Source organism: Anolis sagrei, chromosome 2, assembly GCF_037176765.1.
Source record: "Anolis sagrei isolate rAnoSag1 chromosome 2, rAnoSag1.mat, whole genome shotgun sequence".
Taxonomy (NCBI): Eukaryota; Metazoa; Chordata; class Lepidosauria; order Squamata; family Dactyloidae; genus Anolis; species Anolis sagrei.
Genome location: NC_090022.1, coordinates 51,298,600 through 51,326,293, shown reverse-complemented (window position 1 = coordinate 51,326,293; position 27,694 = coordinate 51,298,600). Strand labels below are relative to the sequence as shown.

The window sequence follows — 27,694 nt, the reverse complement described above, 5'->3', positions numbered from 1 at the left end:
GATCACTCCAAAAAAATAGCTCACTCGAAAACAGTTCAGTAGAGCTTTTTCTTGTCGGTACTCTATACTCTGTCCAGGGTCCTGATAATTCTGACTCTCACTGCCTTTGTTAAGCCTGTCCACCTATTTATAATTTCCTTCCACTCAGGCAATATGATAGACTGCAACTGACCTGTAGTACATGCAAGCTGGATTCATACAGATGGATCACATCTCTCAATCACTGGCAACCATTTGAAATTAACGTATGATCTCAAGACCTTATGCATATATTGAAGCACTGACAAATTAAGGCAGCAGATCATCACAGTGTTTATGATTCATTCATATATAAAAAATCTCTGCCAATGCCAAAGAGTTTGCCCTTTAAAAGGTTTTACAAAGCAAAAAGGAAAACACCAACAATATCCCCTCCTCCCTCAAAATACTAGATATACATATCTAGTGGGCTGAGAACTGCGGTATATAAGCGAAGTAAATAAATAAATAAATAAATATGCACAAAGAGAAAGTATTATTTCATTGTACTAAAAAAACTGAAATAGCTGTGTAGGATAATAATGGGATATAATGGTAATTATGCCTTGGGGATATTTTCCACTTCTGTATTTAATTGCTAAATGATGTGATTAGACAATCAGTTGGAACATGCCCCTTGATATCATAGCTGTTTTGTCCAACTGGAACAGTGAATGGCTGTATAGCAACAGTTTGCTAAATTTTAAAAAAAATGTCAACCCCTATTTTATTACTGGCCATAAATTCTAGAGTGGGTACATTTTCACACAGTGCATACATACATAGATAGAGACATACATACACAGAGACAAACACATGCAAACATATCCATACATAAACACATATACAGGCAGTCCCCAACTTACAAACATCTGACTCGCAAATGACTCATAGTTACAAACAGGGTTGAGACAACAGGAAGTGAGAAAAATCTACTCCTCGGAAGAGAAATTCACTCCTGAAAGAGTTATAGGAAAAGGCATCTCCGCTGAAGCTTTATCCACAAGCCAAATTTTTCAAACTCCAATTCTCACAGGAACAGAAAGTGAGGTGAAATCATCTGAACAGGGACACAGACTGCAAACAAACACCAGAGGCATATTAATCCTTCCACATGCCTCCCCCTTCTATATATATATGGCTGAAGTTACACTTAAAAATGCACCTGTTCTGACTTACGTACAAATTCAACTTAAGAACAAACAAGAACCTATCTTGTTTGTAACTTGGGGACTGCCTGTATACTATACCAAACCATTTTGTTTCTCCTTCTAACTTTAGATTATTATAGTAGCTCCAACCTAAGAACCTAGTCCACAAGAAAAACTTTTTTTCTATGTGCATGTGTTTATACATACATACACACATATGCATGCATTCATGTCACCATTCAGAAGCCATTACTACTGCTTGACATATTTCTCAGATTTTTAAAGTGTTTTCAAGGCACATAAAATGCTTTTTTATAAAGCCTGTTTTAAGTTAGAAATACAGCTTAAGAAGAAACCTACGGAACCTTGTTTGGAACTTGGGAACTAGCCCCCCCCCCTTATATGTACATACACACACACACACACACATACATACATACATATATACAGGATAGTGACATCCTGAGTTGAATGAAGAAGGGGGAAGATTATTGCAAAAGTATATTACTGGGTCCTTAAATTGACTGTAGAATTCAATTAGGGCATGAGGGGCAGCTAAAATAATGTTAATTTACATATTTGTCAATACCAATCAGAAGAAATTTCTCATGGCATTATAAAGAGCTCACTGCAAATATGAGCTCAGTCTATTGCAAAGAGCAAAGCCACTTTTTCCTTTCCATCGACGTTCACCAAGAATTATCATTCCTAATAGTGACAAAAAGTATAAGGTGGCCCTGTTTGATTAACCTATCCAGAATCTAATGAAGGTTATGCTGTGGTGACTTCTCTGGATTTTTCCATCAATTCATGCATAAAGGCTGAACAAGAAATCCACTTCATGACCAAGGTGGTTGTGGTTTTGGTTTCTGAAAATGATTGTGCTCCTAAATAAAGATCACAGACCTTTGATCTTGTCTGCCAGATGTTCAGTGTCAGGATTTCTTTCCTGAATATTGATTACTCTCAAGGTTTCCTACTCTTTCTCAGTTGGAAATTTAGTGCAAAAAGAATTAGAAAATAACTGAAGCAGAAAAGATTTTCTAATGGACTCCCTATTTCCTCATACATAGGAATACATCACATCAGGATTATGGATTAGACCGTAATTCTCAAGCCACTTATCCCAAGGCAGTTGCACTGAAATGTATGGATTTAAGGGATGGATTTTTAACAAGCGTGTGATGGGAGTTTGGGCTTTTTCTGTCAGATTACCAATTCTGAATATTAGCTAGATATACCAGTATTTGCAATTGGTAAAACACTTGCAATTAAAAAATCAAATCTCTGTATTAATTTATTATTCATTGTTTTGCAATTTAGATTTGTAGCTTGTCTCCAACAAAGATTCCATTTGTTTTACAGCTTCCTTTATACCCACAAAGTGCTCTGCTGATATCTGGTGTTTTAATTTCTTAATTTAAAAAGATTTCTGGCTGAGTAGGAATGCTTCAAAGTAAACCACTGCTTCCAACTGCCTATCCTCTCCATCTCCCAGAATGTTTCCATGCCCAAAATCCATAACTACTCAATTTTATTTAAATTGCCTCCCGCACAAGAAAAATGGAGTTGGGTTCAAAGAAACCACACATAAACAGCACATTTTGAAGACTCCTCTTTCTTATTAAGCACTTCAGTTATCTTGCCTGAAGTTTATGCATTTCATAATAATAGCTTTCCCTATGCTGCATTTTTTAAAACAACTGTCCTCACACAAAAAGTTAATTGTACTGGTTGTGTGGATGTCATGATATGACACCACAGGTGCGATAGTCATGTCCTCCAGAGCTGGCTAGGAGCAGCAGCAACACAGAGGACAAGGTGATTTCCTATAGGACTGGTATGATAGTGGCCCACCTGAACAGGCTGGATGCCATCACGGTGCCACAGCAGAATCAGCTGGGTACATTTGATTGCCATCACAGTTCCTCTGATGCCAGTCCAGAGTATAATACTCCAGACTGGTCCTTGATCAAGCAGCCAATGTAGGTTTGTCCTAAGTTGCCAGTTGAATAGATGCAACAAAAAGATCCTGATATCCCCCAACATACCTGTGGATGATAAACCTTTTCAGGAACATCAGGCAGGCCGTGTTCCACACAGTCCTGTCCTTCAGGAGAATGACTGCTGGGCTCAAAAAAAAATCTGCAAAGGTGTGCTATTACCTTCCTCTGGCATCTAGCACCTAAGGTGAACACCCTTACTCTGCCTAATGGTAGGGCCAAACTTGGATCAGCATATGAATAAGGTGGCAAGACCTTCTAAGTATTGGTCTTAAAACTACTTCTTAATCCCAAAAGAGACCTACTGAATTAATTGCTGAAGGTTAAGCCAACATTTACTGAATGTGTTTACTCTCATTTGAGTATAAATTAATTTTGGACTTCTATGTGTCTTCAGGCCACCTGTCTAAATTCAAGTTCACTTTATTACGGGAAATGGCCAGCAAGCCACCTGTCAACCTATAGTAACTCTGTGATTTTCATAAGGTTTTCTTAGGCAGGGAATACCCGGGGGGGGGGGGGGGGGTTGCCAGCAATTTCTTCAGAAATATAGTTTACTGTACTTGTTATTGTTGGTGGTCTCCCATCCAAGTACTTACCAGGGCTGATCCAGCTTAGCTTCCAAAATCAACATTTTTAGAAGTATGAATAGCACTATCTGACTTCAAGTTGAGGCAGTAAAATGTCTCGGACCAGCACTGGATCTCAACAGATTTTAGAATGAGCATGAGCCAAGGAAAGGAAGGGGATGAATGGAGAGTGTAATGCAACTCTGCTGAATGGAGAGCATAATGCAGCTCTACTGAAGAGGACAATCCTTCCATGTTCTCTCCTGCTGCGAACATATGACCAGCCACAGCTGCTCTTGCCAGTGATGTTTATGGCATTCAGCATCTGAGGTAGCAGATGGGGTGGCAAAGTAAAGCATCAACAACAAAACAAAACAAAAACCAGCCCAACTTTCTATCCCTGTTCTAAGGCTTGTTCTCTCCCTCCCTCCTGCTATCTTTAATTATTTAAAACACATTAAAACACTGCTGTTTGTTGATGTTCTGTTCAATGTGTGCATTTAGAGCTATGCAATACATGGTCTCTGGCCAACGCCAAATACTCAGGCAAGAAGAAATTAGCTATCCACAGAACACAATCATGCAGAAGAAAGCATTTGGCATTGCAGCCACCAGGGAAGGTTGTCTAGGTGCAAACACATTAAGTCATCAGGAGGGAGGCCATTTGTCGAATATCAAGAGTGACAACATGAAGAGGGAATAGAAGTGAATTACTCTTCAAATACTGGCTTCTCTGGTTACAACCAGATTTTCACAAAAACAAAAATGGTATTATGCTATGTCTTGGCTCTTCACTCTCCCACTCCATAAATTTGAGAGATGCTGCAAAATGACACACAATCAGCAACAGAAAAACATTATTACCAGACTGTCAGAAACTATATTTCTAAATGCAGAATGTTTCTGACAGAGCGTGTGTGTGTGTCTTTTCCATGTAAATAAAATGAGTGAGATAGCTACATGAATAGAAAGCAACACAAAATGCAGTTAGTTCAGAAGAGTAACTTGCATTTCATAAATTGAAGAAGTGCAAACAGCTCACACATGCCCTAGTAACTTGAATTTTATTACCTCCAACTTGGCATTTTATTATATATTTTATATATAAATGGAATGGACCCAAAATTCATTTAGGCAACAAAAATACAAAGTTTAAGCAGAAGTCATTGGATTATAACAGCATTGTGAGCTTCCCATTGAATGGGCTTAGTGTATTACATTATGTGCAAAGTTGTGGACATTAATGGGGGGAGGGGCTTCGAAACCTGCTGCCACTGTTGGAAATACTATCATATATCTCACCATCTAGAATGGTGGAACTTCGGACAGGGCCTTTTTGGTAGCTGCATCCTTTCTGTGAAAGGTGAGGCTAATAACCATATTACTATGGTTATTACTATGGCAGTAAATACAATTGTGTCCATTTGGCTTTTAATACTTCCTATTAAGGTTTTAGCTTAATTTCTAATATTAACTTTAATTATAGCTTTTTATTATTTTTAAATTTATGGTTGTGTTTTTGAATTTATTGTTTTATGAAGTGAAGTTTTTACTGTGTACTTTCTCAGGAGCCTATAAAGTAGAAAGCATCCGTGATAAATATGATAAAGAAAATGAATGTTGCCTTGGAATGGTGTCTCATTAGTTGGATAGCATTACAGAAAGGTTTTCTTTAGGAAAAGAACCAGTAAAACAGCATTCACAGTGTGAGGCCAAAACCACAAAACCACATGTCAACATTGACTGTCTAAATGTATTTGGATGGCACCAGGTTGGAAAAGTCTCTTAGAAATATCCAAATGCTCTACATAACAAAGTCAAAAGCCCAATTTGAATGTTTTAAATAAGGGAGCATTGCTTTGCTAATGTTAAAAGCACTGAGCCTGAATGAGAGGGGCTCACATATGGATGAAGACTTTCCACCTGATTTTCCGGTGTTATTAGACTGGAAGATGTAAAGCAAACAAGACATCCCCATTCCCTGTTTTTTTTTCTTCCTTCAGCTAAAATAATCCTGCTTCCTTTATATCAAGATTTATCAATGGCTATCTGAATTTTCTACCACTGACAAAAAGAATTTTAGGATAAGAATATCTTAGAATACAACATGTGATGGGAGAACAATACGTTCACCCACTGGTAGTTTATAGACCTATTCTATTCCATCCAAAAAGAATATAAACCAACTGCTGTAGTCAGAGGCGGCCCTAGGTAATTTTCAATGGTAAGCAAACAGTATTTTGGCGCCCCCCCCCCCCCCCAACCAATCATTGATATATATTTTCTATTTGTCGTGGGTGTTCTGTGTGCTATATATGGTTCATTTCCATCATTGGTGGAGTTCAGAATGCTCTTTGATTGTCAGTGAACTATACATCCCAGTAACTACATTTGCCGCACTTGCTCCCTTGCCTGGCCCGCTTTGGGTCTGGAGGCATGCCTGAAGACCCCGGCGTGTGCACCAAAAGTCACCTCTTCTCCTGATTTTCTCCTCAGCCATTGGGACCAAGAGAGAGAGAGAGAGGTGGAGATGCCCACCTTTCCTGAAGGTAGGCACAAAAGCAAAGGAGGGAGCGGAGATGGGAGATACCTCCTGCTGGAGTGGCTCTCTCTCTCTCTCTTGGTCCCAATGGCTGAAAAGAAAGTCAGGAGAAGAGGTGACTTCTGGTGCGCACGCAGGGGTCTTCAGACACACCTCCGGACCCGAAGCGGGCCAGGTGCACTGGCTCCACCCCTTGGTCCACCCGCGGATTGGGGAAAGGAGAGCGCCGGGGGATCAGGAAAGGGAGCCGGTCATGGGGAGAGATCTAACACAGAGAACAATTGAGCACCGGCTCTGCTTGTGCACCCAGTGGCCAGGTGGAGCAGGAACGAGTGGGGCTAGGCGAGGCTCAAGGGCCCGGCCCCTTTGGGAAGAGGATCGCCCGGCAGTGAGGCAAGAAAGCCAAGGCTCCCCCCGGACTGCTAGAGCTGTTGTGAGCTGAGGGGGCGCTCCTCAAGTGGCGGTCAAGGGGCATTTACAGAGGTTCCTCTGTGCCCCTGGCAAAAAAGGTGTTCTGCGACCGCTTACTTCACGTAATGGACGAGCCGCCCCTGGCTGTAGTCCATCTCATGACAGCTTTCTAAGAAAGTGCTGAAAACACTGCTGTCAACCATCAAATAATGTGAATTTGTCATGGAGCCACAATTAGATTCTACAAGTTGGACATCAACAAAATGTGGGCCTATGGCGCATTTGAACTCAAGATTCCAGCTGTACCAGGTTACGCAAGTTCATGAATGATCACCTTCACTTCTCTAGTCTTAGTCCTCCACAATAGAAAACATATGTTCAATCCTCATTAAGCTATTTTCATTATTCAAGTTTCCTTCTGTGAATATTGGGGGCAAGGGACATCCAAACGGAAATATTTTGAGGATTTATAAATCTATGGGTTCTCAGCCAAAATTTACAAAAGTTACTTTTTGTACTACAACTTCAAGAAATCATTAGCCATTATGTTGAATGGTTCATGCTACCTGGGTGATTCTGGATGATGTGACTGGAAAGACTAATTTTTCAAGTTTTGTTCTCAAATTCTTGGACTGTTTCAGGCACATAATGAATGCTGTTTTGATTATGCAAGGATCTCCATTCAAAGGGGTTAGTTTGCTATTGCCATATAGGATTTAATACAATCTGAAAGTTGGAATCCCAGCAGACCACTGCTCTAAGCCTCCACAGCTCAATGACAAGATGCTGCTTCAGCAGCGCAATTACATTTGATGTATATATTCAGACACACATGCAAAGCCTGAGGCTCTAGATCCTAGAACGTTTGTATTTGACAGGAGCATAATCTTGCTAGAAACAGGCTGCAGAGAATCTTGTTTTTAAAACAAGAAAGAAAGAAAATAAAACACTAAAAGAGTTTTTAAAAATTATTTGATCTCCATTCAATTTCCAGAAGGTATTATTGATTTCTGAATTACAAGACTGCAGGAAATATTGTCTTTCATCGTGGTTTAGTTTTTAGAAATATTTTTTAGATCATTCTTCCCACTTGGTGGGGATAAATATTTACTGCAATGTACATTTTGTTTCTTCAGCCTGTTTATTAAAACGTTATTTGAAATAAAGCAAACACATTAGCTGTAGAAACTGTAGAGTAGATTCTCACAACCATTCTTTAAAATTGTTGAAATCAACATATGTTGACTTTTTCAGTGGATTTGTACATATAAGCATACCCATGCAGATGCTGTGAATGACTTGGTGGATCCAGATTTTGATTAATCAAAACATGCATCAGTCATTTTTCAAAAATAATTCAAATACAGAGTTTTATAAAAAAAAAAACCATTCTCTAAAGAGAAAAAAACCCAGAATAGACCAACAACTTGGTCCTAAACATTTCTTGAGTAAGACCCTATATCCCCAATGGAGGTTAAATTCTCTCCAGAGAAAACACATTTGCTCTTCAAAGAACACAAATAACAAAGGGGAAGAAGAAAGGAAGGAAGAAAAATGAGAAAGAAGATACAAACTGTTCCCTTAACAGAAATATATTCACAGTGGTTCCCTAGTGAATGTGTTCTATTAGGAATTTCTGCAACAAAAGTCTATGTGACCTTCACAAATAAAGCAAGGATTTATCACTCTTTGCCTTCTAAAACTTGATTCAAAGATTTAGACCTGGAGTTAAAATCCAACTTCCTTTTTCAAAACTGCAAGTGACAGCACCTGATCTTCCATCCCTGGTCAATAGCTAGAGCATCAAGGATAGGACTTAAATCTCAAAATTTAAGTATAAATCCCCAGTACAAGATTAAAACCAAGGTTCCTTCTCTCTCTTCTATGGGATCTTTATCTCACTGTCAATCCTAGATTGGAAAGTCTTACTAGAACAGTGATTCACAACCTGTGGCCTCCAGGTGTTTCAGACTCCAACTCCCAGAAGCCCTAGCAGCTTGTCCAATGGACAGGAACTATGGGAGCTGAAGCCCCAAACACCTGGAGAGCCACAGTTTATGCACCATTGTACTAGAGCAGTGGTTCTCAACCTGGAGTCCCCAGATGTTTTTGGCCTTCAACTCCCAGAAATCCTAACAGCTGGTAAACTGGCTGGGATTTCTGGGAGTTGTAGGCCAAAAACATCTGGAGACCCCCCAGGTTGAGAACCACTCTACTAGAGGATGCATTCAATGGGGACCTCTGTTCTGACAACCCTTTGAATGGAAGATGAATAAGGATAGTTGGACCCCTCCCCCCACCCACAACATGCTGCATACATTGAGCTGGTTTTATAGAAAACCCTATTGATGGGACTGATGTTACCGGGACCGGAGACTCTCATTTAATGCTTCAGTTATTTGTAATTAGTAAGGAACAACTATGCTCTGCCAGATGCCTATGACTGCAGGCTTAAGCAAGTCTGAAAATGCTCATCTTTAATTTCCTCTTGCTGTCCTTCAATTCTTGTTTATTTTCCTCCTTCAAAAAGTGTTGTGGGCTGAGAAGAGGGGGAGTTTGCTGTGAAGGTTCATTTTTTCTAACTGCTCTCTAAATTTTTATTTATTTATTGGTTTGACTGATTTTTGCTTCTTGATTGTAATTGTTATATTGTCTAGTTTGGTTGTAGTGATTGTTTCCATGCTGCCACTGTTCTATTTGCTTTTACCCATGTTGTTGGCTCCTTGAACAACATCTTCAGTGGAATAGCAGGTACCCTAATGATAACAATGATAGGAAGTAGCTTGTGCCTTTCATCCAGATTTACATCTACAGAAGTGGTGTTTTCTCATTATTATGTGACTTCAAGTAGTTTCCAATTTATTTTGACCCCAAAATGACCTCATCATGTATTTTTTCTAGCAAGCTTTGTTTAGAGAATGTTTGCGATTGTCTTCCTCTGAGGCTGAGAAAGTGTGACTTGCCCAAGATAATCCAATGAATTCCCATGTCTGTGCAGGGATTTAAATCCTGGCATGCCACAGTCTAGCTCTCATTCCACCACATCATGCTCTATCTTTTTTTGCTATTTATTATTATGTGTACTTCTTCACTGAATGGTGATTTCAAAACTCTGGCTGTTCCAGACTCTGTGATGTATAATTGCACTCTAACATGAAGGATTGAACAAGCAGGAGTCAACACCAGATAACCTTAGTCAAATTCATCCTTCCAAAAGAGTGTTCCTAGCTCTCTTCTTTCTCCCATTCATCAATCAGGAAAAGAAAATGAAGAGACAATGGGAATTGTGATTATAAAATGTGGTCTTCCAGTGTGGAGTTTACAAATTGGCCTCTCACGGTCCTCTCCTCCTCCAGATACCAGTATTCGTCCAGCAAAATTATGTCTTGCAAAGGAATCATTGAGTTGGAAGGGACCACAAGGGCCATCCAATGCCCTGGCATGTGGGAAGGCATAATGAAAGAACCCAAAAGAGATAGCCACCCATCCTCTGCCTCTTAACCACCAAAGAAGAGTCCACCATCCTTTGCCCTTAAAGATGGTTCCTAATTTGTAACTTGAATTCATTGGTTCTTAACCTTCTCCCCGGAACAATGGAAAACAAACTTGCTTCTTCTATATAGCATTCCTTCAGATACTTCAAGAAGGTTGTCATATCACTTCTCAGTCCTCTCTTATCCAAGCTAAAATATCTAACTACAAAAGCTATTTCTCATAGGTTTTGGTTACCAGATCCTATACCATTTTGGTTGCCTTTCTCTAGATTACGTTTCAGTCTCTCCGAATTTTAACACATAAATTTACATAATGTTTTATTAATTTGGATTCTTATCCTGAAATGCACCAGAAATCGCTATGATAGTCCCTTCTCACTCATGACCTTATCAAATGACCTTATCACTCATGACCTTATCACATGAGCGAAGCGAAGCATCCTGCTCCTCCAAAGTGCTGCCCAAGCGCCAGGGATCTGTGCTGGCTCCAATGGAGCCAGAACAACATGGGCAAGCTCCAGTATTGGGAGAGAGATGTGTTGTATGATGCTTCCACTCAAACTGTGGGTGGGGCCTCTGCCAGAAGTCCAGCAACATCATGTGATAGCAACAACTAATATTTGGTTTAAAATGTTTTAACTTTTATTATGCATGTTTTTATCCACTGTAAGCCACCTTATACCCTTAAGTGGGAAAAGGTGGGGTATAAATTTCCTAAATAAATAAAAAATTGTGGGATGGGAAGCATGCCCATCTGTTGCTGGACTGGTGGGGAAGCTTCCTAGGACACTTCCCAAGTCCTGTCTGATAAGGTTGCTGGTCTCTCTGAAGAAGAAAAACTATGAAACTATCCACAGACTTACTACTCTCTCAGCATACTAATAACATTGAGTCAACCATGTTCACTGAGCAGCCCATTATGTCAATTTGAATATATTCTTATTAATGTCTCTTGCTGATCAAAATTGATAAATAAAAACACATATAATGTAATTAAACTATCAAAAACATTAAACTATTTAAAAGAGATGTTAAAAAAAAGAAAATTATAATGTCTAAAAACCAATCTGATACCCTGCTTATAGTTTTTTTCTTTAAAGTCTGTCAAATCCTGAAATGTTAGTGGAGTTCTTAAGAAGTCCTTGCCTATCAAGGGAAGAACAGCAAGAAGATAGGCATTCAACCTGGTTAGGATTTCTAGTTCCTGAGAGTGGTTTGGATTTCAAGGAACCGATGGGAAATTTGAAAACTAAGGAACTGTGAAAAGCTTTACATACATAGATTACTCACAATATTCAAAAAGCCACTTCCCTAAGCAGAACATTATTATTGCCCATGGTTTGGGGCAAAGAAAGTAAAAGTTGAAACATCACCTGAATTATGGGAGGTCCCTTTGAAAGGCTGAGCTGATCTATCAGGTGAGTAATGATACTACATTAGCCAAAATACAGGGGGTGTATGTGGGGAGGGAGGCTTCCACAGCAAAGAGACAAAAGTTCGAGAAAATCTCATTGATTGTGGTCAAAAATGCACCATGGTTCATATGAGTCTTCACTGAAATGAAAGGCTTAAACTAAAAATCCCAGTGGCAGAAAAGCAATATGACAGAATATATATATAATAGGATGTCCATTAACAGTGTGTGGAATATGTGAGAGAAATTGTTTTGTAGCCTTCAAGAGACAGTGAGAGACTTCCCAATATTATTGCTGCCCTTTGCTAGCCAGAAGGGAGATGTCCAGTTGGCAGGGTCACTGACATCTTCCACAATGCATGGACTTAATCACAGCCTGATCCATAGAAAAAAGTCCTTTGAACTTCACATAGTGTGCCCTGGCCCCCTTTCTGTTTACATCCAGTGTGATCAGAATGCAGAATACCTGAAGCTAAATGTGCCGAGGTGGAACATGTTAGGCTGAATGAATTCCCCAATGGAAGGCAATGTTTTAAACACTGTCATCAGAATCTGTGAATTTCACTTAAGCTGAAGACAGCTCTGGATACTGATCCAAACCTGGTAATTACAGGCTGCCAAAACATCTAATGTTAATGAAAGGAAAAGTCAGACAAAATGGGAATCATCATAAAACCTACCATTTGAGGATGTTACATTTATCCGATGTGAACATTATCACCTTCTAGGGATGCCCCCCTCCCCGCAAAGAGCTTGAAGAGTTTGAAAGTAAGATAACTTGGGGGAACCATTATTCTTGAATTCTGAAAATAAAATAAAAATATGACATATATTTCTAGGAATATAAAAAAATAAAATAACAGGACAAAATGCTAACTCTCTGAACAGGATATGTTTTATTGCATCTTGTGATTCAGCAGAATAAAAAACTAGTGAGGGGGAGACCCACCACTCTCTATAAGACCTAGAACATTAGTGTGAAATATAGTGCGTCTTAGTTTTTTCATCATAACCCTCAAGCAAGGCTGAGGCAAATTCTCATCTCACACATGCTGACATAAATCCAGAAAAATGTCCCTTATGTCAGTTATTTCTCCTTGAATAATTGAGAGATTACTATAATACCGGCCATTTTGGAAGCGACCACGGTAGGAGGAAGGATGCTTCACAGAGGAATCTGCAAATGAGCCTTCATATGGTGAGAGAGAAGCCTCAGGCCCCTTCTACACTGCTGTATACAATACAGATTCTCTGATTTGAACTGAATTATATGGCAGTGTGGACTCATATTATCCAGTTCATAGCAAATAATGTGGATTATCTGATTTGATGATCTGAATTATATGGCAGTGTAGAAGGGAGCTCAATGTGACTTTAGCAGTGGTTCTGAGAAATACAGCCAGGGATAGGGAAATCTGTTACTTTTGTTTCCACATCATTAAAAAAAACCTCAAGCTGCAGTTCAAGTCCGTGGAGATGATAAAACCTCTCTGGGTGTTAGTCTGAATTTTAAAGGAGCAAGCCATTTTGCTTTGCTATTTAGGGGCAGTTCTACGCAGATACTTTATCCCAGTGTCAATCTAGAGTGTCAAATTCTGGATTGACTCTAGGATGTTTGAGGAAGAATATCCTGATCATGAAAGCTGTTGAACACTGGAACTCTCTGCTTTGGGATGTGGTGGAAGCTCCTTCCTTGGAGGCTTCTAAACAGAGGTTGGACAGCCATCCGTCGGGAGGTGGCTTGATTGTGCTTTTCCTGCATGGCAAAGGGTTGGACTCAATGGCCCATGTCTACCACCAATCCCTAAGCAACTGTGGAGGCGGGAGGCGGGTCTTTACTGCCAGTCTGGGCCACTGCAGAGGAGGAAAGGAGTATGCCCACACCCCATTCTCGTTCTCAATATAGTAGTGGCCTCCAGACACAATAATGCTGGTGACCATCACTTGTAACCTGGAGTGACATCAGCTAGGGCACCTAAGCAATGCAGGAAAGAGAAGAAATCACCCTTCTTTTCTCTCTTCCATTCTCCAATCACCCTGATGCCCCAGGCAACAAGTGATGCTCACCAACCATATCACAGCTGGAGGTCACTGCTACTGGAAGGACAGGAGGGATAAACACTAAGTGCTAGTGCATGTCCCCAGGACAGTCAGAGCCCAGGGAATGCAGGATGATCATGTAAACAGCTGTGATTAGTTGTGTCTCAGAATCAGCCCAACTGTTTACATGGACACAAAACCGCAATTTGTTCCAAATTCTTTGTGAAAATTCAGAGCAAACTGCACCTTTTGTTAACAGGGTTCCACATTGCATTAAGCTACTTTAGCCTGTGTTAACCCAAATGAGCTGTGTGCATTTTGTAGCCACCATAGAGCTGATTTACCCTCCACCTCTAAAAAAGGGTCGTCTAGATAATGTCACTGGATAACGTGTTTAAAGTGATCTAAAACCCAGATGAGATTTGCATGCTCACACTGATATGAAAGCCAACAGCTACAGTTCTTGTCAACTTCTTCTCATTGTAAAATATAAAACATTTGTGTAATTTGATAAATTCCTCAAAGAAATGAACTAAAATAAATTCTCCCCTCATCTGTTCTAGCCAACTTCAATAGGTTTATTTATTTCCTGTACAAGGGACACCGTATTGTACCTACTTACCACATAGTTGTAAAAGATTGAATGTCTCGCCGCTGCCCACACCCTCCAAAAAAGGTTAAAAGAAGAGAAGATGCATCATCAAGAGCCCCAATTCACTACTGCACAACAATCTCTCCTACCCCACCCCACCCCCCGCCAAAGCTTCAAAGAAGAAGAGAACATGTATCATCAAGAGCCCTAATTCACTACCGCAATCGCTAGGATTTCAGGTAGGCTTCTTTTCTAGCCCTATTTCGAAAACCCTAGTATTTCTTAAGGGGCTGTGGTGGCATGTCGGATTAAACCGCTATCTGCAGAACTTTCTGAATGGAAGGTCAGCAGTTCAAATCAATGGATGGGGTGAGCTCCCATTGTTAGCCCCAGCTTCTGCCAACCTAGCAGTTCAAAACCATGCGAATAAGAGTAGATCAATAGGTTTCACTTTGGTGGGGAGGTAACAGTGCTCCATGCAATCATGCCGGCCACATGACCTTGGAGGCCGACAATACTGGCTTTCCACTTAGAAACTGAGATGAGCACCACCCCCAAAGTCAGACTCAACTAGACTTAATGTCAAGGGGAAACCTTTACCTTTAGTATGTCTTAGTAGACTTCCACTCAATCTATACTAAAGGTAAAGGAGAAAAACAGGGTTTATATATATTAAACAAACAAATAAACAACCTGAGTCTGCTTAGCTTCACATTATTCAGAGTGGTAAAGATGACATTTTGCAGCTCGTTACATGTAAAGAGAAAGAAAGAAAGGAAAGTTTTCATTTTAGATAAAAGGTTAAAAAAACTGGGATTATGCTTTTTCACTGAACATACTGGGCATATCTTCCAGGTAAGCATACAAAAAATATCTCTCTGAAGAAACAGGGAGTGTCCTGGCAATCACAACATTTGAAACAACGTGTAACAGACAGAAAATAACAACTTTTAAGTTTCAGCTTCCAGTTCACCTCTGAAGTCTTTTGTGTCTCATGGTGAAAAACACCAGAACCATAATATAAAGTACACTGTTAATTATTTTAAATGCACACATATAACTCAGAACAGCGTATCATGATAAACAACGCCAATGAATTCACCAAAGCCGCATTCCACTTATTGCTATTATGAGAGTTTGCTGGGATCCCAAGGGGTGTGAATTCCTTAGTTCTGGGATCTAAGAGCCAAAGATACTTTCCTGTAAACCCCAGCTGATCTATTTGAAGGATATATGATATTATATCTCAGGCCAGAGATGGGAAACTCTTTTTAGTGCAGCAGCTGAATTACAATTTGGGAAGTGTCTTAAGGGCTACATTCCAGGAATTGTTAGGACTAAAGATATAGGGCAGGTTGAAGTAAAAAAAAAAAAAGGAGGAGGCATTATATTAGTTCTTATCAGTTTAGACATTATCCAACCAAGTATACAAACCACACTACGCCCAATTATATGCATGTGTAAAATGGACTGCAACAATTCCAAATCCACAAAGCACAACTTGTTGCATGTAACATTTTCTCAGACTACAAAGCAGAGCAAAGTCTTATGTCAGAAGATATCCTGCATGGGGGGATACATTCCAAGAAACACTGAGGGATTCCTGAAACCATTGGCAGTGCTGAACCCTACACCAGTAATATTTTCAGAGCACGGTTGGCTGTGAATACTTCAAACCATAAGGGAGATTACATAATATTTTGGGACTATTTTCTGTGGGTATTTTCAGCCATTGAAAATGAATCTGCAGATAAAGGGGGGGGGGGGGTTCTGTACAGACAGTCCCCAAGTTACAAACGAGATAGGTTCTATGTATTGTTGAGATAAGTTCTGTAGATTTGCTCTTAAATTGAATTTTTATGTAAGTCGGAACAGGTACATTTTTTAAGTGTAGCTCCAGCCAAAAATATACATTTTTTTAGCCTTGGATAGCACAAACGAAAATTAACACCCCCGTGGTGTATGTTTCATTGTCTGTGCCCCGGTTTAGAAGATTTCTCCTCACTTTCTGTCCCAATCAGAATTGGAATTAGAAAAAAAAATGTCTTGTTGTGGAATCAAGGACTGGTGCGAAAGCTTCAGTGGCAACACCTTTTCCAAATGATAACTCTTTCAGGAGTGCATTTCCCTTCTGAGAGGTAGATCTTTCTCAGTTTCTGTTATCTCACCCCCGTTTTTAGCTATGGGTAATTTGTAAGTTGGATGTTTGTATCTTGAGGACTGTATGTACATACTTTCCCCCTCCCCGCACCGGCTCTTTTCACAATTAGAATCCATTTCACAACTGATATTTCCCTATGGAGCATTCATTTCTGTACAAGTGGGAAAACTATTTACATGTTTATTTTGTCAAAACTGTAAAAACTACTTGAGATTAACAGAGTCCCTTTTGAGCCATCAGAGTGCTTTCCCTACTTGATGTCATTAATTGTAACAACCACTTTGAAAACTGAGTCTGGGTCAGGTGAACATATACCTGCCTGATGGAAGGCCTCCCCAGTCTCCAATCCCAATTATTTCCATGTAGGGAAAGTGTTGTATATAAAGCAGTTTTAAGGAAGATAGAAGAAAGAGCAGGCAGCAGTTCCATCTAATCTCCATATACATTTTAGTTTTTTTCTAAGGGAAGGAGAAACCACTGAAGTCTGAGATTTGCTCTCGCTGTCCTATCTCTTTGATGAATTAACCTTTTCCCTTAAGTATTATTAGCTTAGACTTTAAAGCCATTCTAATTCCATACCACACATTGCAGGAGTTGGTGGAGGTCAGAGCCTCTATTTTAACATTTTGTTTTAAAAGCAGCAGCCTGTATAATTAGTATTAGCAACAAACAGCAGCCTATAAATTCTTAAGAGCCGTATTTAAGAGCATATTTCTTTTGTAAGGCTGGCACACACTGTTTAAAATGAGGAGCTGGGAGTTAACAAACTATAAAGAAAGATAAGTGAAAATAGGCATCTTTAAAGGCTCCTCAGCCCGGCAGCATTAAAAAGTTCTTATCATTTCTACATTTAAACAATGGCAATCTATGTAGCAGCACTGTATTTTCTAAGAAAGCATGCCGTGCCAGTTACTCTGTACTGGATGGCTTTTTAAAGAAAACTTAGAGCCAATGAATTCTTCAAGGAAAAAGAATCCAAGTGCCAAAAGTATTACACAGAACGATTGCTACTATAAATCAATTAATTCCTAAGGTGCAGCGAGATTGTAAAGAGAGAGAGAGAAACTAAACCAATTCTCCATATCAGCATTTGCTGGAGATGATTGTGGAAATTGTTATATCAAACAGCAACAAAGTTGATATGTAGTTGCCAGTGCACAAATTAGAAAGTCACCAGGATCAAGTAGAAGTCTACCAAATGTGTTTAAACTCTCCATATGTGAAATTATTCAACTTTTTATTTAAAGTACAACATTTCTCAAAATCAGATTCCTTAGATTAGAAAACATCTCATTCCATTTGTTTGATTAAACCAGTGGTTCCCAACCTTTTTTTGACCAGGGACCACTCTCCAACATTAGTACCAAAAGGGTTACGAATCAGTTTTGGGTCAATTTTAGATTCAGTTTGGTTATTTGGGATGCTGATTCAGAAAAATTCATTGGATAGACCACATCAGCAATAGTTTCTGATACAGAACATACGACATCCAGTATTCGCCAACTGCTTGCACTATAAGAGGGTTTCACAAGACCAATAGTTCTTGTTGCAACAGTGTAGTAATGGTGAGGCCATATTTTAGTTATTGTGGACCACTAGTTGGGAACCACTGGTTTAAATGATCCACAAAAATTCTGAGAAAACTGGTAAACTAACTTCTGCCTAGGTAAACAGATATAAAACAATGGATATAACTAAAAACACAATGATTGACAATGAACCAGTGAGGCCTATGAAAAGGAAACTCCTTTGCAAATTGGCAAAGATTACTAAACTCCACCCCCATTTCTCTTATATATCTCAATTTTGCTCATGGTGTAGTGGTTTGAAGCTGGGCTACAACTCTGAACAAGATTTGAATCCCTCTGTGGCCAGTTCAGATCAAGCAGCCAGTGTAAATTCGCTGTCAGTTGCCTGTTAGACTGATGCATCAAAGGAATACTAGCATCCTCCAACACACCTGTGGATGACAGAACCATTCAAGGACATAGGATAAAAAAAAACCCGAAGGCTTTATTATAGTTCTATTCTAAAACAGGAAAGTTATTCAGGATGCTTATCTAAACGGCCTTCTTTTTAGAGAAGAGCTGAGAGAGGACTTGCAGGAAGAAAGAGTTAGGGGGGAAATCCCTAAAATTATCATCTATATCACAGATGTATCAGGATAGATAGGACACTTTGGGTCACTCAAACTACCTAATCATATTAGTGCTACCTGCTCTGAAGCATTCTTGACTTTCTAATGTTTAACATTCTCACACTTTTGACAATTACGAGTCATCTGTTCAGGCATTTACAATTATGCTTATATCAGGAGAGAATGCTTCTGGGCCATACAGACCGAAAAACTTACAGCAACCCTATGCTTACGTTGTTAGGAATGAACCAATCATATGAAACATCTCCACATCCATTCACCTACAAACACACGTGTGTGTTACCTACACACATATCCTTTAAAAGATACTCCCAAATTGTTATCTATGTCTAAATTAATCAAGATAAAATGTGACTTTCATTAAATAGGCTTCATACAGCCATTCTGATGGGATATGGTGAAATTTTAATCAATTGATTCATTAATTGGTTGGTTGGTCAAAAGAAGCCAAACAATTACTGCCTGACAGTATTACCATCAATTTGATACTTCATAACATTCAGCTGAGATGTCAAGGAAATTGATAAAATTCTCTAATTAAGGATCATGAATAAACTAGAAGCCTGATCAACCAAACCTTGTAAGACAAAATATTAAGTTAGAATTAAGCCTTAGGGCAGTTATAGCTCAAATTCATGTTTAATATGCTAAATATTAAGTTAGAATTAAGCCTAAAGGCACTTATAGCTCAAATTCATGTTTAATATGCTATTCCTTCGCTATGGCCCTTCAGATGTTTTTGACTTACAGCTTCCCACCATCCTAGCCAGCATAGCTACTGGTCAGAGACTATGGAAAATGTGGATCAGAAACATTTGGAAAGACCACATTTGTCCATCCCTAATATAGACAAATACAGCTGTGGGCCACACGGTTGACTATCCTCACCAGAAGAAAGGAAGGAAGGAACAAAATCTAAGTTCACTTATTTAGCTGGATTTAATCTACAAGCACACACTGCCTTCCCCTTTTCCTTATGTGTCATGTCTCACTTAGATTGTAAGCCTAAGGGCAGGGAAGTGTTTTGTGTTTCTTTTACCTTTACAACACCATGTACAGTAATGGCACAGTTAAGTCGATAAATCATGAAGGAGATGATGATGATGATGATGACCATCCTGATTTATGGATGTGCCTGTGACAGATATATGTAATATTAATAAATTTCATTTCTACACAAACAGCTGTCTAACCACAAGGGAACTCTGCGTGAATTCACAAAGCTACATTTTTAATCATACATAGTACCTTTACACACATAGATATTGTAATCCAGCCCATCCTCACTTGTAGGAAAGTAGGCATCATATATAATTCATGGTCCAGGTCATGGTTAACAACAGGGACTATATCCACTTTGTATCCTATATCTCCCCAGGGGAGAACAGGCTTGGGGACTGACCTTGACTGCTTGCATGAACATCAAATGCATGTTATGAATTGGAAATACTAATTAGCAGGTAACAAGCCAAACCTGTGTTTTACAAAAACAAGAATTAGAAGATACATAGCTAAATAAAAACATAATAAACACTCAGCTTTTTTTAGAATATGGCATTTTTGCAGATTCTTTATTCTGTACCTTCAACACAAATATCTATGGGGGGGGGGGGGGAAGGAAAAATGAATGAGGGGATGTTGTCAACCACAATTTCTTCACATTAGGCAATTGTTTCAATCCTTTTGTTAACTTCAGATTAAACAAGTGGAGGGAAGACATAATAAGTACCAAGTTCCTTACTTCCGACTTTAATTCACTTTTATTAAATTTGGAATTAAATGAAAAGCAATTTATATCTGAACCATGTGTGGGCTGTAAATTAGGCTCTTTAAAGCGAATCCATCATCTACTTAATTGCTCTTTTAATTCTCTTTTACCCTCCTTTAATTTCATGATGTGCACCATGGTTTACATAGTGAAAAGTCAAGTAGGTAGTAGTACACCTTATGAAAGACTTAGCCACATTCTTTCATCTCAGAAATCAATATAATCGCAGGGCTTCACTCGCACCAATGGAAACCTCTGCCCACAACCCTGACAGCCGGCTTAATGATTTAGCCAATAAAATTCCAGTGTACCTCCTACAGCTGTTTCCTTGGTAACCATCGTGGAACCATATACACGGGACGGGCGCAGCAGAAGGAAAGGAACAATGCAACAGCCACCTAATCCTACAATATTTCTGCTTTTAAAGAACAGCTTTAATATGCTACATCTCCCCCACCTTTTTCCCAGCTGATTCATGCAGGGAAAATAAGTTATTCACAAAGTTGTGGGAATGCACTTTTCTGAATGCTGATCTTCTTACCGAAATGGCAAGGAGAAGCTGTGTCATATAAAAATAAAGCCGGAGCAGCGAGGGGAGGCATTAAACCCAAGGAACACAGAAATACTTTAAAAGTAATTACACAGAAGCCCAATCATGCGGTTCCCACCAGCTGCAGAGATGATAAATTCTCCATCATGGACAAGGAGGACATCACATGGAAGCATGAACTACAGCATGCAACTCTGCATCCTACTGCTTCCCCTTTTGCTAGTTGACTTACGCTATTTTTTGCAATATTAGGCTGACACCTGGATATACGTGTGAAAACACCAGGCAAAAAATGTTAGTTGTTGAGAGATAGATAACTTGAGAACAAGAGGCTTCCGCTCTGAACTAATTTTATAATTACTTGAATTAGTTAATGAATTAGTTAATACTTACAATCCATCAATCCTCTACAGAGTGAAAGGCTTTTCATATCCCCACATTAATCCTCACAACAATACTCTAAGGTAGACTAGATATGTAAGCCAAGAAGTTCACCGGCCTGACTTGAATCAGGATCTTCCAAATCTTTCTCCAGCCCAGCAACACTGACTACAACTTTCACATCGTACCTCTGATATGAAGTATTTTTCAAGCCTGAAATCCGTATTTGTAATATGGGAAGGAGAAGAGTAATAATAATAATGTATTATTTTACAGGGCTGTTGTAAAGCAATGATCAGGAGCTATAATGATTTGCCTTGTGTTTGCAGCTGCCTGGTACACTGACAGCTTTCAAAGTTATCATTTGAACACAGCCCATGAACAATTGAAAGGATATACATATGAATGAAAAAATAAGCAAGATTTTACTATAGAGTTGGGTTAAGAGGATGCCCAATGACAGTGCCGAAGATTGGTTTTATCCTTGTAAAAACTTGGGATGTTAGCAAATATTTAAGCTGTATTATTATTATTATTATTATTATTATTACTTATATGCCACTGTTTCTCTATTAAAGGAAACTTAAAGTGGTGAACAATATAAAAAGCAACACAGCATAGAATTTTAAACCCAAAGCATATAAACACTAACATAGAATTAAACATAAGTCATGGCTATTCAAAATAAGTCATCAAAATACTGCTTGTGTTTACAAGATGGACCTATAAGTCTAGTTGAAATAACATTTTAGCTTGATATTCTTACTAAGAACAATATTCAAGGGAAAACCATAATGTAATTCCTGTACCATGCATTCATATTGTGGTTCGACACTTGATGAAATGGATTAAATAATGATGGACTTGGTGTGTGGAGAAGAAACTGGATTACTATGTTGCAAAGAATCTGATTTTACTGTATCAATATGGCCTTGCAAGTACAGTCACACTTCACTTAAAGTTTCCAACAGGGAAGCTTTTTTTGCCCCAAAGTTATTTTTTTCCCTCCCCATCGCCTGCTTTCCTCTTAATCCTGTCTCTAGCTAGATTGGCATTTAGAGACTAAGGAAGGAGGACTGGAGAAACAACAACTTTCAGTGTTAGGCTGCAGCATGTCTGGAGTAAACAATGCAACAAAAAAGGTTTGCATTGGTAAAGAGCCAGATTTATGGGATGGGTGGGAGGAGGGAATGGCACAGTCAGGTAAAATCACTGTAAATATGTTAGGAAATATTGCATTTGTTTATGTATACATACATGTGTATAGATGGTCATTGTTGTTTTTAGGACAAATATGCAAATTTAAAAATTAAAAATATATTTTTAAAAAAAGCAGGATTCTGTTCTAGCTGATTCCACTGTGACCAAAACAGGCCAGGTAACCAGTAACTGCCTCCAGAGCAAGCATGGGAAAACTCCAGCCCTACAACTCCCACAATTCCTACCGGCTGTTATGAATTGTGAAGTCCAAAACACCAGGAGGGCCGAAGTTTGCCATGCCTGCTCCAGAGTCTCTTCCTGGGCATGTGTGAACAGCAGGAAAACAGTGAGAAAGGTGGAGAGCAGACAAGCCTGACTAAACATCTCCCCTAGCATGTTTTTTAAAGCATAGAACTTTGCCCAAAATAGAAATCATAAGAAAACTAAAGGGGGAAAATCAACCCAGAATATAGTTTTGAAGAAGCTTTCATGTGATTTCTAGAAGATCCAAAATTGCTCTGCTTACTTATGCAAGGCTTACCTGACCTGGTTGTTTCATTTTACATGTGACTATTTGTCATTTATGCAAAAATGTTTGCTGAAACATTGTGAATCTGTGGCATAGGGCCCTATCCACATTTTTGCAATGTTACTAAAGTTCCTTGTAAAGAAGGAATGCTCAGCAGCATTATTATTTTCCAAGGCATGTACTTTGGAAACTAAGAATTACATTTCACAATGTGTTCAGCAGTACAGTACATTCTCAATACATTGTGGCTTACTTCAGCGCTCAAGACTGAATTTCCAGCTTGCAGTCCTATGAATACTTTTAAGTAAAGGTAAAGGTTTCCCCTTGACATTGTAGTTTTAAAAAGTAGCAGTTTTTTATTTTCAGTTTTTCTACTTTCACAGGGTTCCTGAGCCCCTAACCCTTGCAAAAGAGGAGATCAACAATGCAGGTAGTAGAACACATTCAATATACACACAGAGCCCTGTGTTCAAAATCTATAATCACTCTCATATTTCTCTTTTGCCAATAGTTTGTATAAGTCATATGGCTATATGTCATGAACAACTGAGATGAGATGTCATATTTTCTCAATTACATTGTGAAACTGGCAGAGGCAGAAAACATACCCAAAACAAACAAACAAACAAAAAACTGGAAAGGAACATAGCGACTCTGAGCTTTCAAAAAGAACTTCTATACAAAGTTCCTGATGGTATGGCTGTGTGAAGTATTTCTGCATCCTAGCTAAATAAGGAACTGATGTACTGACACTACGTTTCTTGTTTTCCCAGTGGACAAACACAATCCCAGTCTGTAGTACAAATACACGATTGCTCTTTTGGAGAAAGAAGAAGGGTGGAGAAAAGAGAGAACTTCAGAATTAATGTATTTTGTATACCAAGTCATATATACTGTGTGTCTGTGTGTGTGTGTGTGTATACACTCACACACACACAAATACATGCCACTTATAAGAAGCAATTAATACGGGTTGATATATTTCTCAGATTTTTTAAGAAAGTGTTTTCAAGGCAGATTTTAAAATGCAGCTTTAAAAAGCCTGCCCCCCCCCCCCCCTCCCCGCACACACTGCAATTTATCTGGTCCAGGTCTCATTATGTCTCAGAGAGAGTAGCCAGTACAAAACTGCAAGATCAAAGTTTTGATAAGACAAAGCCCGGGAAGAAGCTAGCTCTACAGAGTATAATAATGTGATGTTCCCATTAAACCTATCATGTCCTCTGAGGCTGTGAAGTTCCAGAATCAATGAGCAAGTCAAACAACATCTGCCAGGCCTTTTACCAGATGCCAGATTGCTCCTCCTCCTTCTTTTCCAGTGCGTTTTTTTCTAATGGTTACAGCAGTTCTGCTGCACATTTCCAAGCCTTTGAAAATGACTATCTTAAAAAAAATTCTCAGCATATCTTATACAAACCTATGGAACACATGATACAGATAACCAAACTGTCCATCATTCAGTAATCACTGATGTGATTACACCAAATGGAAGTTGCTTCCTAGGAAATTCCCTGCAGAGCATGGAGTGCAACACAAACATAAACATAAACAGTGAGTGCCGCAGAGAATGTCAAATTCAGCAAATATCTCAAGTTTATGTAAAAGTAGAAATCAAGACGTATAGGTGCTTCTGGCCTTCCTCCTGTGAACGAGATGCAGCACCACAGAAGTCTGGGCAGAAATAAAATATTGAGCAGACTGCCTTCAAAGAGAAGCACTTCAACAGCTCCACATGCACACACACTCAAGCTGTCTGCTTAAAATGCAGTGGACACATCTGAACTATGGTACCAAGTGGCTCAGAAATAATACAATAAGAAAGCAGTTTTAGGACAATCCTTGCAAGCATACATTTATTTTCTAACATGAAGCATCTAACGCACACAGCGTGGATAGCTGAAAGCTTTTTGTTCACCCACTTTTAGCCAGAAGTTGCACAAATGCTTCGCTCGCCACAATTCCCATACCCTCATTTGACTTTACAGCATCCTTAGTGGCAAAAGCAGAACTTAACATGACGTATTGTCACATCAGGCTCAGGACGGAGGCTGATAAATTCTCCTCACATTAAAATCACATATAGATCTCATCACTGCAGGCTTTTTGTCTCTTGAATCCAAGGAGCCCACCCTTTCCATGGCTTGAGCCCCTCTGAGCATCACATCCAAAGGAGGCAGTCCAATCAACTCTGGTGCAAAGCTTTGGATGCCCTGCATGTTCTGCCACCTGGTGGGACATTTCCTCAAACTTTTATGAGCTGTGGGCATCTTGCTAATTGAGCCCGTTTTGCAGATCATGCCAGCCTCCTCATCCCCCTGAACTTGGAAAGCTAACAGACATGCACAAAATCTTATAGGACCACTGTGAAATCTTAAAACAAACTATGATTCTGGGTTGCTGTGAGTTTTCAGGGCTGTATGGCCATGTTTCAGAAGCATTCTCTCCTGTCATTTCTCCCATATCTATTGTAGGTATCCTCAGAGATTGAGAGATCCCCTCAGCCTCTGAGGATGCATGCCAAAGATGTGGGCAAAATGTGTGAGGTGAGAAAGCTTTTAGAACATAGCCATACAGCCTGGAAAACTCACAGCAACCCAGTGACTCCAGCCAAAAAGGCCTTCGACAAACATTAAACCATAATCCACTTTAAAATAATCCAACCAAAATAATAATGATGATGATAGTAATAATAATAATAATAATAGCAAGCCGCTATGTCACAATCAAGCCAGCTTATCTCCTCCAAACTAAATCATTACATGAATACATTTTCACTTTTGCATTTTCTGGCAAGAGGAACATTTCACCAGTACTGCAACCCTCCATCCCATCATCTTGGAACGCAGCTCATTGGGCTGAGCAAGGCCCCACCTCCAGTTCCAAACTGCACTCGCAGCATAGATGAGGCCACATCTGCTCATTTTGTTGCAAGAGGGAAAAGAAAAAACTTATCTCCTTTTCAAAGGTAATTTGGGGCATATCTACACCTTGGAATGAATGCAGTTTGACTTTAACCAAGTGCCTCAATACTATGGAATCCTAGAAGTTGTCCTTGATGCCCAGAAGCCCCTGCACTCTTGGGCAGGAGCTCCTGGTGGTGCAGTGGGTTAAGCCCTTGTGCTGGCAGGATTGGTGAGAGAAAAGTCTGGGGTTCTAATCCGGGGAGAGCAGGGTGAGCTCCCATCTGTCAGCTTCAGCTTCTCGTGCTGGGGACATGAGAGAAGCCTCCCACGGGATGGTAACAATATCTGGGCAACATCCTTGCAGATGGCCAATTCTCTCACACCAGAAGGCAACTTGCAGTTTCTCAAGTCGCTCCTGCCACAGAGGGGGGAAAAACTCTTGGGCAGATTAGGTGCAAGACTTTGTTAAACTACAACTCCCAGGATTGAGCTGTGGGAGTTCAAGCTGTGTCAAACTGCCTTCATGCCAGTGTGGGTGCAGAACAATAGCCATACACAGCTGCTGTCCGACCTGGTGTCATATAATGCAGTTTCATTATATGACAGTGTAGACCATGCATGGGCCAACTTGGGCTTTCCAGGTGTTTTGGACTCCAACTCCCACCATTCCTCACAGCCTCAGGCCCTTTCCTTTTCCCCCTCAGCCGCTTAAGCGGCTGAGGGGGAAAAGGAAGGGGCCTGAGGCTGTGAGGAATGGTGGGAGTTGAAGTCCAAAGCACCTGGAGGGCCCAAGTTGGCTCATGCCAGGTGTAACCCCAGCCTGCGAGCACACCCACATGCCAAGCGTAACAAACGCGCGTGGAAACAACGCAGAACACAAAGCCCTCCTCTATCTGTGTGTGTGTGCCTCTCTCCTCTTGGCGCCCCTTGCCCACCTGGCGGGCCCTTACCGTCCTCCTGCATCCGCTGCAGGCACAGGGTCAGGTTCTTCCTCCAGCCGGGCATCGCGGATCAAAGGGGAGCTTGACAGCCGAGCAGGGGCGCCTTCAGGGTGAGAGGGAGCGTGGCTCTGCCTCCTCGGGAAGCCTCGCGCGAGGCATGGGGCTGTGCGGGCTCTGCGGCGGCGGGGAGAGCAGCCAGGCACCCTCCCGCACTCCCCGGCACCCCTTCCCTTCCCTCCCTCAGCCTTTGAGGAGCTCGCTCTTTCTTCCACGAGAGAGTCTGCGGTCTGGATGGAGCCGGGGATGTACTAAGTCGCTGGGAAAGCCAAGGGGAGCCCAAAGAGTTCCGCCTCTCCGCTTCAGGCTTTGGAGAGGCTTCTGTAGCAAAGCAGAGGAGGCATGGAGCCAGGGCCCAACGCACTGACTTGAGGGGTCCTCTCTTTTTCTTTGTATTATCCTTGTTGGGTTCTCTTCCCTTCAGGAGGCAGGCGAAGTGGTACGGCCCGCCTCTCTCTCTCTCCCTGGCGCGCGCAGGCTTCACACACGCGCCTCGTGTTTTGGCGCCTTCCCGCCGTGCAGGTGAGCCCGGCGCCCCTCCCGCTGAGAAAGAGCCTTCGCCGAGGCGCTCCCGAGGGAGGAGGGACCGCGGAGAAGAGGCAACCGCGGAGACGGAACACTTCCTCGCCTTTTCCTCTTCCTCTTCTACTTCATCTACTTCTTCCTCCTCCTCCTTCTCTTCTTCCTCTTCTTCTTCTCATTCTTCCTCCTCTTCTTTTTCTTCTCCTTCTCCTCCTCATCTTCCTCCTCCTCCTTCTCTTCTTCCTCTTCTTCTTCTCATTCTTCCTCCTCTTCTTTTTCTTCTCCTTCTC

General features: G+C 40.4%; 1 protein-coding gene across 2 annotated transcripts in view; it reads right to left on the bottom strand.

The window, feature by feature from the left end:
- GRIP2 (glutamate receptor interacting protein 2) overlaps positions 1–27,365 on the bottom strand; it is a 503,998-nt gene extending 476,633 nt beyond the window's left edge. For both annotated transcript variants that reach the window (XM_060766226.2, XM_060766231.2), the window contains exon 1: positions 26,835–27,365. In XM_060766226.2, coding sequence (XP_060622209.2) covers positions 26,835–26,889 — 55 coding nt within the window. In that variant the 5' untranslated portion in view covers positions 26,890–27,365. The remainder of the gene's footprint in view (positions 1–26,834) is intronic.
- Between the last annotated feature and the right edge of the window lie 329 nt (positions 27,366–27,694).